Source organism: Hibiscus syriacus, unplaced genomic scaffold, assembly GCF_006381635.1.
Source record: "Hibiscus syriacus cultivar Baekdansim isolate YM2019G1 unplaced genomic scaffold, ASM638163v2 tig00011718_pilon, whole genome shotgun sequence".
In the NCBI taxonomy this organism is placed as follows: domain Eukaryota; kingdom Viridiplantae; phylum Streptophyta; class Magnoliopsida; order Malvales; family Malvaceae; genus Hibiscus; species Hibiscus syriacus.
The window spans coordinates 1-16,105 of record NW_024062254.1 but is presented as its reverse complement, the minus strand read 5'-3'; the positions used below and the strand labels follow the sequence as shown (position 1 = coordinate 16,105).

At 33.4% G+C, this 16,105-nt stretch overlaps 1 protein-coding gene and 2 pseudogenes across 1 annotated transcript; 2 read left to right on the top strand and 1 right to left on the bottom strand.

The window, feature by feature from the left end:
• Window positions 1–3,428: 3,428 nt before the first annotated feature.
• Window positions 3,429–8,394, top strand: LOC120204814 (annotated as a pseudogene).
• A 4,736-nt stretch (window positions 8,395–13,130) lies between these two features.
• On the bottom strand, window positions 13,131–14,326 carry LOC120204760. The gene is made up of 3 exons (XM_039204785.1): window positions 14,157–14,326; window positions 13,957–14,056; window positions 13,131–13,244 (listed from the first exon to the last, which is right to left on the bottom strand). Exons 1-3 carry the CDS (start codon window positions 14,324–14,326, stop codon window positions 13,134–13,136), a joined length of 381 nt encoding a protein of 126 aa, XP_039060716.1. The 3' UTR covers window positions 13,131–13,133.
• A 27-nt stretch (window positions 14,327–14,353) lies between these two features.
• LOC120204812 lies at window positions 14,354–16,104 on the top strand (annotated as a pseudogene).
• Window position 16,105: the final 1 nt, after the last annotated feature.

Here is a 16,105-nt window from a genome sequence, read left to right as displayed (position 1 = left end):
CCAACGACAATCCAACCAACTCCGATTCAATCTCACTCATTGGATAATCACAACAAAAGAACACGACAAAGCAAAACTCAGAAGAAAACAGCCCAGGTCTCAACGATCAAAAGAAAAAAAATCCAAAACGGGGATAAAACCCTAATAGTGAAATACAACATTAAAATGTATTTTAATTTTTTACTGAAAATGAGAATTATCCAATGCATAATATCATTAGTAATTTGACGCTTGGGGAATAATTTCATAATAAATATGCATTTATAAATTGATAAAATGGATAACGAAGCATATGTACTGATAAAATGATAAAATGAGAAACAGCCCAGATATTATGAAAAAAATGGGAAACAACATTAAAATACATTTATAAATTATATTAAAATTTATGTTAGACGTGTCAATTTAAGAAATTATATTAAAATTTAAAAGATGTGAAATTATAAAATTTCAGGACTCCGATATTAGATAATTCATATAAAATATAAGGAAAATACATACAATATAAAAAAATTTAAAATTTCTAAGGTACGACAACATCCCACGCTCCATCCTACACAATGTTACGTGGAATTCTCTTATATCTAGGGATGGCAATAGGTCGGGTCGAGTTTTTGGGCCACCCGACCTGAGAAGAAAGGGTCCTCCACCCGTGACCTGACCCGACGAAATTAAGGTTTCACCCGACCACCCGACCCGACCTGACTCGAAATAATAAAAAATATATTTTTATTCAATAAAAACAGTGACTTAATTGAAAAAATTATATATATATAGGGGTATTATTGTAATTATCCTTAAATATATAAGATAAAATTATATATAATTTTAGGGTCAGGTCGGGTCGGATTTTTTCCACCCTAAACCCTCCCGACCCGAACAATGCATTAAAAAAAACCGACCAGAACCGGTTTTTTTTTTAAAAATCCGACCCGATCGGGTATGATCGGATCAGAACCCGTCGAGTTCGGGTTGAGTTGCCATCCTTACTTATATCTCATAACCCGATATATATCCTAGAATCCAGTGTAGCCCAAAACATAATCTCTAACCATTAATTATCAATTAAATTTGAGCCAATATATAATATATACACATTAATAAAATCTAATATTAATTGAAATAGATTAAAACACATCCAAAGAACAGATTCAAAAGAAAATAAAAATGAGACTAAACCCATAATTCCAATCATATTGAATTTGAATGGATAAATTTATAATTTAAATCAACCATTTGACAATAAACGCTCAATTATTCCGCGTATAATCGTTGGTGTTCGAACCTTTGATATTTATGAACAACATCAATTCATTTAATCACTGAGGTGAATTGGTTTTTGCCAAAGTATACTTAAAATTAACTATTCAACCGTCAAATCTAAATAATAATTTTTTATCCTACGTGTTTAAGAAATGCAAAGATGTCAAACGGCAATTATTACCCTTGAAATGAGAAGACTCTGCTTTTAGGGTTTGATTCACGGAATGTAATTATTAAGATTATCAGGAAATAGGATTACTGAGAATGTTGTATTTTGTGTTTGGTTGGTTAGTAGGAATGTAAGATTACCGTGTTTGGTTAAAGGAATAAAGATTATTATAATGTATATTTAACCAAATTATGTTTATTATATATTTGTATAATATTATAAGTTAGAAAATATTTATATATTTTCTTTAAAAAATTTAAATTCCTAAAAATTTATATAATTTTTTTACAAAATTAAAAATATAAAAAATGTTTAATAAAAGGGTAAAATTTTATTTTAACCCCTGAACTTCATATAAAATTTTAATTATAGATTTTTTTTGTAAATCTAAAATAGTTTAAGGATTAATTTGTAATTTAACCTTCGTAGAATTTTTATTATTCAATGACAGAATAAGAATATTTTTGGGAAAAAATTAAGGGTATTTTAGTCTAAAACGCCGGTAATATTATAATACCTAAAGGAAGGGAGGCCAAACCAAACGAGAGAATGTGGATTTCATTCCGTGTGAAATCCCATGTTCCCCATCCAAACGGTCCCTTACAGCTTTTGCAGGCAGAAAGAATGCCAATTATATTCTCACCATGGACATAATAATTATAAATGAATGCAACTTGTAAAATCCGTTTTAGTATCTAAATTTTTAATTGTTTTTACTTGTTTTAATACTTAAAATTTCAATTTTTTCAATATCATATTAAATATTTAGTTTTTATTTCATTTTAAATTATTAAAAACTTAACGCATTTATTATCTAAACTATTAATTTTATTCCGTTTTAGTACCTAAATTTTTAATTGTTTTAAAAAAACTTAACTTTAAATTATGAAAGTGTATTAAAATGAAACAAAAACTAAACTTTTGAAAAGATTGAAAGTTTAGGTACTAAAAATGATAAAATTGATAGTTTAGGTACTAAACTCATAATTTATCCCAATAAATTTCAGGGTAAAAATATACAAATAGTTTTCCAACTATAGGATGTTATTTTGTTGAGTTTTTTAACTATTAAAAGTTATAAAATGATCATTTGACTACTCATATGTTCCAATATTATATTATTTTATTAAATTTTTTAAGTTCGTCTGAACTAGACGTTAACATGTTGATTGATATATAATAAAATTATATTTCAATGAAATAATATATTAAGTATTGACTCAATAACATAATATAAACAAATAGTCGATCCACAAAATATAAACGATTATGAGATTATATTTTGTCATATCCTAGTTAACAAGTTAATGTACAACTCAAACAACTGTCAATTTTTTTAATGAAAAAGGATGAATTTAGAACATATGAATAGTCAAGTGACCATTTTGTAACTTTTAATAGTTGAGGGACTCAACAAAACAACGTCCTATAATTTATAGATTATTTTATAAATTTTAATAGTCAAAGAACTCAACAAAGCATAACCCTATAATTAGGGACCATTTATGTATTTTACCGTAAATTTAATTATAATAAAGGAGGGGGAGGGGGAAATCACCCAATGTCAAATTCTAGTCATCTAAAAATCCAGTCTTGGACAGAGGGTTGTTTTCACAGATTCCTTAAGAAACAACGTGCGAAACTCAACACTGTCTTGCACTCTCTCTCTCTCTTTCCCTCACAATTCATATTGAAAAGAAGCAGATTCTTTGAGGTCTACTCCTTTCTTGCAGTGCTATATTTTCTTTATATCTCAATTAGATTTTGCCCATTTCGTGTTTTTTCATTGAAACCCAGTAAGCTTTTTTTTTCATTCAAGCTTGTTTTGTTGTGAATACATTTATCGGTTTTCATTAAAACCGTCTTTCTTTTCTTTTAGGGGATCTGATTTATGGGGTTTGTTTGTTTTTGTGGTAGTTTTAATGGGTCGGTTCCAGTTTCCCGTCTTTACTTCAAGAATGTTAGTATTATTGATTCCTTTGGAATCCAAGTTTGATTCTTGATGGTTGAATTTGGTTAGTTTTTAATGCCTTTTTCCCTTAATGCATATATATTTTTTGATTCAGATCTGTTTAGTTAATTAAACTATCTAGCTGTCATTTTCATGATTCCCATTGTTTCAATTCAGAGTAAAAAAGAGAGCATTAGTTACATGCTTTTATTGCTTATTCATGGTTGGCAATCAACTGGTTACAACTTTAGTCTGTTAATGTATGTTTCCCTGAGACTTAGACTATTAGGATCTGAACTGTTGCTGTAGCTTAAAGCCTTTTGAGCTTTATTGTTGAAGTTAAGTCATTTTGTTGAAGTAGATGAATCGTCTCCGTGGTTGATCTACCTGGCATAAAGTCAAAATGGTTTTTTGAAACTCTAATAATCTGTCTCAACTTAGCCTCTATCACCCTTTCCATATAAGAAAAAAAAAATAGAGATATTCACATGACGTTCGTTGACCTTGAGAAGACGTATGATAGCGTACCCCGCGATACGATCTGGAAGACCTTGGAAACGAGACAGATCCCAACTGCTTATATACGGGCGATTCGTGATATATACTGTAGATCTACTACTTACGTCAGGACTACAGTTGGTGACACCGAGGCATTCCCGGTGGAATTCGGACTCCACCAGGGGTCGGCTCTTAACCCTTACATCTTCGTCTTGATTATGGACGACATCTATTGTGCGACACCAGATGGTATTCCATGGTGTATGCTTTTCGCTGACGACATTTTCCTAGTTGCTGAAACAAAAAATGAGCTGAATAGTAGACTGATTATCTGGAAGACTGTTTTGGAAGAAAAAAGTCTAAGAATCAATATTGAAAAGACAGAGTATTCATGTTCAAACTTCAGTGGGAATCAAAACGATGAAGATGTAGAAATATGCATCGAAAGACACGTTCTCCCCTCAAAGGATTGTTTCAAGTACCTAGGGTCTATGATACATAAAGATGAGGGTGTAGATGATGACGTTACACACCGTATAAAGGCGGATGCCTAAAGTGGAGGGCTGCTACTGGAGTTTTGTGTGACAAGAAGGTGCCTCTAAAACTAAAGGAAAAATTTTATAGAATGACAATTTGACCAGCACTGCTGTATGGATCAGAATGTTGGACAATCAAGAAAGAACACGTAAGGAGGATTGAGGCCGCAGAAAAAGAATGCTTCGATGGACATGTGGTAGGACTCTGTGGGACATGACACCAAACGCTGCAATTAGGATGTCCTTGGGGGTGGTGCATGTATCCGAAAAGTTGAGGGAGGAAAGACTACGGTGGTTTGGGCATGTTCTTAGGCAACAACCTTCGGATGCAGTTAGGAGGATAGAGTCGATTACAGTCGACGGTGCCAGAAGGAGAGGTCGACCAAAGAGGAAGTGGGTAGACTGCTTGAGATCTGATTTGAAGGATTTAACCCTTACCGAGGACATGACCTCTAACAAGAAAGTATGGAGACTTAAGACCCGGGTAGCCGAATAGTGTGGGTCACAGAAATAGGGTGTAGAATCTCTGTCTTCTTTTTAACGTCTTTGTAGTAATTTACATGACTTCTAATTTTTATACGTTCCTGTCATTGGAATTTATGAAGGCTTAGAACTAGGGTAATGGAATAGTGTAACCTTAGTTTAGGTTTTAACCCATTTGACTTTATTCCTTCTCGTAACTTGTTATCGTTTACTACTGTGTATCATTCTCTTCATGTTTCCTCTTTTTAAATTTAGCCTGGACTTACGTTTCTGTCTATATGCAGAGATTTTTACGCATGGATTTATTTGCAGGGATTACTTCCCATTATAGACGCATATGTAGACTGCATATGAAGACTGTTCAACTATGTATTTATTTATTTATTTATTTATACATGCATTGTATTTTATATTTATTTTTTTTAATTTTCTGACTGCCGGAGGTCTTCACGGAAGCTGCTCTCAACCTGACTTTGGGGGCAACCTACTACCCTACCTCCCCCTTACCCCATTGCATATGGGAATAGAGTTTTGTTGTTGTTGTTAAGTCATTTTTGTTGTTGTTGTTGTTAAGTCATTTTGTTGGTTGATTCAAGAGCATTAATCACCTTATGGTTTCTTGCAGTTTTGATCAGTTTTGAAGTGTTTTGTGTTATTCATTCAATTGAATAGAGCCCACCCTGATGGTAGCAACGAAACAGATTTATTTTGAATACGAAATTTGATGCGAGATTGACTAGGATAAGGAGATTTGTGAAGAATCATTTGCTAAAGAAGGATGAGGGGAAGATCTGATGGAGGCCAAAAGAAGAGATTAATCACCTATGTCGTTGTTGCGGCGATCTTTCTTGGTTTTCTCTATGTATATTATGGATCTATTTTCGGGTCTTCAAGCAATGGTGCTTCAGCTCTAGAATATGGCAGCAAATCCCTGAGAAAGTTTGGATCTTCTTATTTGGGTGGAGATGATGAAGCTGATGGCAAGCAATATGAATCTTCAACAAAAGTTGGACTTGAGGATGGAGAAGAGGATTCCCGGTAAGTTGCTTATTGTTGAATCATTCCATATTGATTAGTTCACTTGGCATTTAACTTATCTGCTTGTGACTTTTGTAGGTCTGTGATGATAGACATTCGGAAATGAGTCCATGCTTAGACAGGAATATCATATACCAAATGAGATTAAAGCTTGACTTGTCGGTGATGGAGCACTACGAACGCCATGCCCCCCTCCCGAAAGAAGATACAATTGCTTGATTCCTCCTCCTCCAGGATACAAGGTGCTGATGAAGTGTATATAGTGAATTTGTCATATGTAGCGATGGACGTTGCATTTATGTGTTATATTGTTGGTCATTGTAATATTTGTCGTATTCCGAAAGTGTTCTAATTCATGTGAAATTACAGATTCCAATTAAGTGGCCTCAAAGCAGAGATGAAGTGTGGAAGGCAAATATTCCCCATACTAACCTTGCACACGAAAAGTCTGACCAGAATTGGATGGTTGTACAAGGTGAAAAGGTAGTTTTTTCCGGGGGGAGGCACCCATTTTCACTATGGAGCTGACAAGTATATTGCTTCAATCGCAAATGTAAGATCGCTGATGCATATTGATTTTTGCTCGGAAGAAAATATTGAAACACGTGTGCAATAATCTTGAACACCATTAAGGAATGATATATTTGTGTTCGCTTCAGTTTTCTGCATCTTTTTTTTGTTCCTTCTTCTACTGATTGGTTTAATATGTAATGGTTCTTTCTGAACTTCTCAAACCTAGGGAAGAATCAATGACTTTGGTTCTATGGTTTTGAACTGGCAGATGCTCAACTTTTCGCACAACAATTTTAATAATGAAGGGAGACTTCGTACAGTTCTCGATGTTGGTTGTGGGTTGCAAGTTTTGGAGCATATCTTCTTCTTCTGATATCATAGCAATGTAATTAGCACCCAATGATGTGCATCAAAATCAAATCCAATTCGCCTGGAAAGAGGAATTCCTGCATATCTTGGTGTTCTAGGGACCAAAAGGCTCCCTTCCCCGAGCAGATCGTTCGAACTTGCTCACTGTTCTCGCTGTAGGATTGATTGACTTCAAAGGGATGGTATTCTTCTTCTTGAGCTAGACCGGTTACTTAGACCAGGAGGCTATTTTGCCTACTCGTCTCCAGAAGCTTATGCACAAGATGAGGAGGATCTCCGGATATGGACGGAGATGAGCGTCCTTGTGGAACGTATGCGTTGGAGAATAGCTGCAAAGAGGAACCAAACTGTCATTTGGCAAAAGCCTTTAACAAATGATTGTTATATGGACGAGAACCTGGTACAAATCCCCCCCTCTGTCGTTCCGATAATGATCCAGATGCAGTTTGGGGTGTGCGAATGGAAGCTTGTATCACTCCTTATCTGATCGTGAGTATATATGTCGTTGTTACTAATATTAAAGTCTTTCCCCCCGCCTTGAGTTGATATCTTCCTCCGTTTTTATTTATTTATTATATTATTATTATCGATTTGGAAGTTGAACTTACCTCTTTCTTCGGAGTTGACGGGTTTAAAAGATTGGAGCTTTCAAATTTATCTTAACTAATTCTTCTCTTTGTTTCTATCAGATGACCAGAAAGCCAAGGGAAGTGGCCTGGCTCCGTGGCCAGCCAGATTGACATCTCCTCCTCCAAGGCTTGCTGATTTTGGTTATTCAAACGAAATGTTTGTAAAGGACACGGTAACGAAGGCAGCATTGTTTCATCCATGCCGTTATTTGTGATTATTTCCTTGTGCTTGTATTGTGATTTATACCCTGACCGAGGGTGTGGATGCTAATATAGTTTTTGCAATTCCATAGGAAACTTGGCACCGTCGGGTAGAGAGTTATTGGAATCTCTCGAGTCCTAAGATTGAGGATGATACTTTGAGGAATTTGATGGACATGAAAGCACACATGGGATCTTTTGCGGCTGCTCTAAAAGACAAGAATGTTTGGGTGATGAATGTCATCCCCGAGGATGGACGGAACACACTTAAGTTGATATACGACAGAGGCCTCATTGGCACCACTCATGACTGGTACGCACAAATTAACCTACGAAATCTGCTTAACGTAGTCCGAAATATTTAACTTATTTATGTGCATTTCCATTCCCTGTTTTGATCATTTGGCAGGTGTGAAGCCTTTTCCACGTACCCTCGAACCTATGATTTACTTCATGCTTGGACAGTCTTTTCGGATATTGAGAAGAAAGGCTGCAGTGCTGAGGATTTGTTACTCGAGATGGATCGTATCCTCCGCCCCTGGGTTTCATAATCATTCGGGATAAACAACGAGTGAAAGATTCCGTAAGGAAGTATTTATCTGCTTTGCACTGGGAAGCAGTAGCAACAGCCGATTCCAGTTCGGATTCAGAACATGAAGGTGACGAGGCCGTGTTTATCGTCCAAAGAAATTGTGGCTCACGAGTGAAAGCGTCCGGAACTCCGGGTAGAATATTCAGCCTCACGATTTCCATGTTCTCTCTCCATTTATATCTTCTGCAGTTCCAAAGGTATTAAGAAGCTCTCCCATTACTAATCCATCAAACAAATTCATTTTGTTAATTTTTTTTACACCTTTTTGCAACTTGTAATGAATTACATGACAAGCCATGAATTGATTACCATTCTGCATAGGCTATTCTTCAAACAAACAAGAAATAGAACTCTACTTTGGTGCCAGTCAAAGATCGACGAAATGTTACGATACATCGACTCTTTATTTTACATGAAGTATCCGTGTCGGATATTGTGGTCGATGCGTATTCGAACATAGGTATAAAGCGTATGAGAAAGAAGCGTATTTGTGTCGAAAACATATCGGATTTCGGATTTGGATACCCCATTACTAATGGTAAATTGTTGCTTCTGCTGTCTTCTTCTTTGGGGACCAATGGCCGACTGATCTGCTTTTATGTTATTCTTCATTCTCGCCAAACGTCTACGTCTAAAATTGACCCAAAAGAGGTACTTCTCTTTGTTGTGTGCCCCTCTTGTTTTCTTGCTACTTGGTGGTAGGGATGAGCATGGACCCGAATTTGATAGGTTCCGACCTAATCCGATCGGTCTGATTTTTTTAAAAAAATTAAACTCGAATCGGGTCGGGTTTTTTTTTTAATGTGATGTTCAGGTCAGTTTAGGGTGAAAAATACTCGGCTCGACCCTAAAAAATATATAATTTTACCTTATATTTAGAAATAATTGTAATACCCCTTTATATTTTTTTTAATTAAGTCACTGTTTTATTGAATAAAAATAATATTTTTATTATTATTTTGGGTTAGGTCGAGTAGGATTTTTAAATTATATATTGGGTCGGTGGAATCTTGTTCTAGTCGGGTCGAATCTCAGGTGAAAGATTCCTTATTCTCGGATTGGGTCAGGTGGATTAAAAACTCAATCCAACCTGATCACGCCCATCCTTATGGTAAGCTGTAGAGACATCCAAAGTATTCGGATTGGTATTTAAAAGATGGGTAAACTACACAATTGGTCACTTTCCTTTATATTATACATTTACTCACAAATTTTAAAAAACTTAAATCTTTTATATTAAAAGATGTACTTTTATTAACTCTTGAATTTCATATAAAATAGAGTATTTTGTAATGATCGATCATCATCGTTGATTTTTGTCACCAGTTATTGTTGATGACCATTGGACTTTAATTTACAGTTCATTCTCTTTTGCATTCCTGAACATGATTCTCGTATTTGTTTCACCAAAAAAAAACCTAGATCTCGACAATATGATATAGAACTGTAAATTCCTTTAACAATAAATTAAAATAATAAATTATATATTTAGGGACAACGCAAGATTTTATGTCAAGAGGTGCAGACTTAGGAAGTTATATTAGAAATTAAAGAGTGTGTAATTACAAAATTTCAAGAGGAGCGAAATTAGATCATTGATAAAAAATATAAATAAAATACTTAATCTATGTAAAAATTTAAAATTTTCAAGAGTGTGATCGCGAAGATTCCGGCTCCATACTATCTCTAATTATATTCCTTTAAAATAAGAATAACAAATCTAAATCCATATTGTAATACTTTTATATTATAATTATAATTATTTGATTTATATAAATCGATAATTTATATATTCTTTGTATTTTTTATTGTTGATTCAATTTCACATTCTTAAATTTTACAATTTTACATCTTTAAATTTTTAAATAATTTTTTTTTAAAAAAATTTATACTTTTAACACAAATTAGGTCAATTGTTAAACAATTTTTTTATTGGAAAAAATAAATATCCTTTAATATTTAAATACAATTATTGTTGATATTGTTAATTTTTTCAGAATTAAAAATTAATGATCAAACTCAGCAGCCTTTATTACGAGCATTATTAATACCAATAATGTAATATATCTAAATTAACAATATAATAAATATACCTATTTATATTTTAAGTCTTATATTTACTCATTTAATAATAAATTCATTTTTAAATTAATTTTTTAGTAATAATATTTTGATAATCTAAAATAATTTCAAATTAGTATGAAAAAAAAAAAAACAAACAAGTACGTGTGCGGGCGACAACTCGTAATGACATTAGGCAAGGACACGTGTGAATAACGCGGTTGTGTGTAAGGCTGACATCAAGCTTTGAATTTATTTATGGGTAAATTTGCACTTAGTACCTAAACTACCAAAAAATTTAATTTTTGTTTCATTTTAATATTCGTGTTAAAAATTCTTTAAACCAAATCCTTTTTCGAGATAAAGTTTAAACTTATTTTGTATTAAGCCTTTAGATAAGATTTTTTAATTCTATGTTGTTTCTCTTTAAGTGCTAAGGATGACAACTTCTTGTCGATCCCTTTCAATATCTCATCTAAGTCCAATTGTGCAAAAAAAAAAAAAAATTGAACCTTCACATGCATAATGAAAATCTGATGTTGCAATCTAACAACGAAATTTCATATTCTATCGAAGGCATTATCGTGATCAAATCATATTAGAAAAGTTCAGATACTAATTTGTATAATGTAACCACGATAAGAAAGAACATAAAATAATCGTGAAATAAATAACACTAAGATTTACATGTAAAATCCATTCGAGGAGAAATCACTAAGTAAAGAAGATAATTTTCATTAATATATTAATATCGAAGATAGAAAAATACAAAAAATATTGTATAACTTAGATTCTCAACTATTATCCCTACTTATATTTATAAAAATAAACTACTTGTTTGAGAAATAATAATAAAAAAATACATTTTTTACTATCAATTAACATAAAAAAATCAATTTTTACGCTAAACATGTTCATCTTCTTAACTCTAATTAAGAAAAGATGCACCTAACACTTTTTTTTGTCTTCCGATCCTGAGACTTTGTTGATTAATTCAGATCGATTCGCGTCACACACCTAATTTTGGTGGATAAGTCTCCCAACAAGGATTTTCTACATACATAAAGACTCAAACTCGAGGCCTTACTAAACGATATCAAATTACTTACCATTTAAATTAACCGGGAGCCAACACTTTTACTTGGTGATGCTCTTTTGGCTTATTTCATGACAGTCAAAATTAATCACATAAACTATTTATTAAAATAACTTTGTTGGCAAGACTTTATAGGGGCGGTTGTTGTTTTAGGTTGGGTGATAACCATTTGTTTTTAGGTTTGAAATATTTTTATTTTTTTAAAATAAAGTTAACATTTGAAAGTTTGTACGACATCTTAATATACAGTTAAAATAAAATGTAATGGTTTTATTATTATTTAAATAATAAAATCGGGTAAAAATTACATAAAAACATTATTATTTTATTTAAAATATCAATTTTTTAACATTACCGGTAAAAGTGTCCAATAATAACAAAATCGGTAGAAAAATTAATAAAATCGGTAGCGCTTTACCAATACCGGTAATACTCTTAATAATAATAAAACCGGTAAAAATAATAATGTTTCCGGTTATTTTTTTACCGATTTTATTATTTAAATAGTAACAAAACCAATAACATTTTTTTAAACGTTATTAAAATTGGCACGTGAGCCAAACATTGTAAATTTTAGGTAAAAGGTGCTCGAATTCCTGTATATATATATTTTTTTAAAATCAACGTGATTCTCGTATTATTTTGTGGTCCTTCAACTAAAAAAATCTTAATGTGATCATTTGACCAATGTTTCAATCATGACTAATATTAATGTAAGTCATTGCAGTTAGGATGCTCTAAGTCAACTATAAGTTTTGTAAAAATATCTCTATGATTCATTTCTCCCCCTTCAACAACATCAGATGCAATCGAAATTGATTATTTTCATCTCTACTATTAACTACAAACAGTATTCTTTTCGTAACATTTAAGAACCATTGATCAATGACAGAAAATATTGATCAAATAACTACATTGAGGATTTTTTAGTTATAAGGCTACATTAAAAGAGATAAATAATCCAAGGACTATAATGATTTTTTTTTTAAATACAGGGCCTATGCGTACAATTAATTACATATATTTAATTTGGACCACAAGCAAAAAAATGGTATTACAATTTTTAGGCGTTTACACTTTGCTCATCAACTTTAGGTAAACTACACGTGGTCCCTTATATTTTATGTCCGTTTGATTTTGATCACCAGTTCAAAAAACAGATCGGTTTTGGTCCCTTGTCTTACAAGGAAAATTGCAACAAGAAATCAAATTAGATAAGCAATATATAGCAAAAAACTCGCTACAAAACCTGTCATATGGCAAACAAGTTGTCCTCAAATGAAATCATTTTCTTAACAGAAGAAACAGAAACCAATCCCGAAAGAACTCGCGAAACATTGACGAAAAACTAGCAAAAAACCGATAACCTACTTTCACTTCAAGATGCATTCTCCTTTTTAAGCTTAGCAAGCTCTTGCCGGACGGCTCCAGCCTTCTGCTCGGGTCAAAGGTTAGAGAAAGCTTTTAGATGTTTGGCAAAATAAATTAGTCATGACAAACGGTATTTCAACAAACTAACCTGATCTTAGCTAACATAAGCTTGAACCTATCGAAGTCGTTGAGGGATGCCCTTCTCTTCTGGACAATCAACTTTCTACCCCATGAGCTATTCTCCCACTTGTTCTTAACATCTGTAACAATCGCATAAGGCCAAATAGAAAGGAAACGTTACTTTGAGAAACAATGATGTGATAATGTAAGTGTAAATTATCGTCCTTACGGCCTTCCATAGCTTCAATCAATGTTCTTCTTAGGAACTCGGGGAATGTCGATCGTGATATCCGTCAATGTGAGTCTCTTGAAGTTCATTTGGCCTCTGACCATATCCGGGGCATCAACAAGAGCCTGCATTGCCGATATAAGCAAAAATAAGCTTTCGCTCATCATGCAATCATTACATTGCTTTAACTAGGCTCATGATTCTATCCTTACGGTACAATCAAGTCGTAACACAAGTTGCAGATTAACAAATGCAAAGAAAAATGCACACAAGAAAAGAAATGCTCGTCTATTCCGTATAGGATTAGACTATGTTCCCCGTCCTTCACCCTCCCCTGAAAAATCTGTTCTGACCCATATATGCCACAAAGTAGACGGGGTTTAGGGTTTATGGATTTAGGGGTTAGGGAGTATGAAATCCAAAGTCTCCGATACTCGATAAAACTTAGCACTGTCAAACGCATACAGATAAACCCTAAATCCAGCATTCTAGTTTGACTAAAGTACCATGACTTAACATAACTAGATTACAATCAACAATGAAAATACAAAAAACCAAATTAATCGAACTCTTTAGAATCAAAACAACTAAATTCCAATATAAGTTCACAATTCATCCTTGCACCAAATTAAATCCAATCAAAATACCCTAATATGAAAAATCCATTACAAACCCTCAAAACTGTACTCCATTAGATTTTCATATTTTTCCCCTTAATCATACAACTCTACGCTAACCCATCAGATATTTCATTACTGTAAAACCCACTAAACAGCTAAGAAAAATGATAAGGAAAAATGAAACCGATACTGCATTAAATCTGAAAAAAAGGCATACTCTGTTCTGGTCAACGACATCGACGATGACAACCAACTTGCCGTAGTCTTTACCGTAGTTAACGAGCCACTCTTCCGATCTCAACGTACCTCTTGAACGGCTGAAATAATAAGAACAAAAAAAAAACAATTAAAACCCATAAATATGAGTGAGAAATCATGAATGATATAATCCATTAGGAGATAAAGCAGAAAACGCACCATTTTTGCAGTGGGTGTGAAAGTGTTGGAGCTAGAGAGGCGGCGGAGAGGAAACCAATGAAGGGTGCGAACAACAGATTTGTGGATTTTATAGGGCATTTATAAGCGTCGGATCTAGGGTTTTCATTTTGTAATTTGGGTGATGATGATCTTAGTGGATTTGGGTTCATCAAGTTTAACCAATCCAAATCTAGCCCATGACGACCCAAATACTGTTCATGGTCCATCAAGATCTTACCTTTGGGAACCAGTTGATCCTTCCAATTAAAAGAAGCCACGTGTACACGCCGAAACGTGTAGACGTGCAACCGACCAGAGCCCTGTCGTTTCTGCTTTACTTCAATTCAGTGTCGCTTTCGTCTTCAACAATTCAACTGAATCCAATTCTCCAAGAAAAGATCCCCAGGTTCCTTTTTTGTTCTTTATCTGTATCGAATCAGAACATTATACCAATATTTTAAATCCTTTGTTTCTTATTTAATTCCACGGATTATCCATTTTTCTCTTGATTTTTCATTTTTAAGAGCAGTAAAGTTCCATGTATTGATCTCCTATCTTTTTTGTTGTGATAGATCTGGTTAAAATCCACACTTTTTTATATGATTATTGAATTGTGTTTTGATTATAGAGTATAAAGGTTAGAACTTTAGTGATTTTAAGACATAAAAGTGGCTGCCTTTTTTATTTATTGGATCTTATTGTAGTTAAATTAAATATTGGGAATTTCAATTTTATTTTTGCAGTGAAGGAAAAAAGAAGAAAAAAGTTGAAAGGTTTCTTGAGCAATGGAAGGATCAGTTTCACTCCATCTCTGGAAGGGATGAAGCATATCAAATCTCCAGAAGGGGAAATGCTTGCTAAGCCCTTTCTGGAAGTCTGCAAGTGATTTTGCCAGTTTAGGTTTGTTTATTGTTGCGTTTGGTAATTTCAAGGATTTTGATTATGGGTTAATTTTCATATGTTAAACTTGTTAGATTATTTAACTTTTAGCATCTAATTTGAGTTGATAATCTTTCTTCATTTCTGTTTGTGGAGAAGTTAAGTTTATGGCTGCATTTTTTGGATTTGGAAAGGATAGTAAGATTGAAATGATTATGATTGAATGTTAGATTTGGTAACGAAAATACCCTTTGACGATAATCGACAAAATGCTTGATAGTTTTAGCTAACAATCTTTTTGTAGGATTGTCTAAGAGATTTCATTTCAAACTAGATTGATCAGTTTGTGCCTGTGTGAGATGGATAACGAAAGGCAGAAGTCTTCGGAGAAGGCCTGATATGCAGCACATTACCGGCTTTTGCTTGAGGATAGTGATACAATGTTGATACATTATTTTCAGGGAAAATTTAAACTCTCCATTTTGTATTTTTACAGAAAATTGGATCTGCTATGACTCTTGTAAAGAGTGATGTCGGTGGTAACATATCGGTAAGATGTTATCTTGATTAACTTTTCAAGTATGCTACGATTTAATTTCTGAAAACAGATGCATATGGATATGTAGGTGGTCATTGTAATTGTTTAACCTTTTCGGTCCTTTAATCTCGATTCTCGAAGGCTTTTTAACACCATTCTCGACTGTCTAATGAAACAGATATTTGTTTTCCAAAAATGTTACAACTCGTAAATATTGTTTTGGTTGATTCTGTTTTCAGAGGTTGGAAAAGAAATATGAAAACTGATCCCACTAAATACAAATACTTGTACAATATGGTGAAAGAAGAGGCCGAGTGTAAAACCGCAACAGGTTCATCTAGCTGTACCAATGTGTCTTTGGTTGACAGGTACTTAACATTACCTGGCAATTGCAGGAAATCTCTCTTTCATATGTTCCATTGCCTTCTGTTTAGCGATTTGTAATTTTACAATTTTGATGATTTCAGAGCGATGGATTTCCTCGTAGAACTGTTCCGCAACTTGCTTTCACATCCAGATTGGACTATCTGAA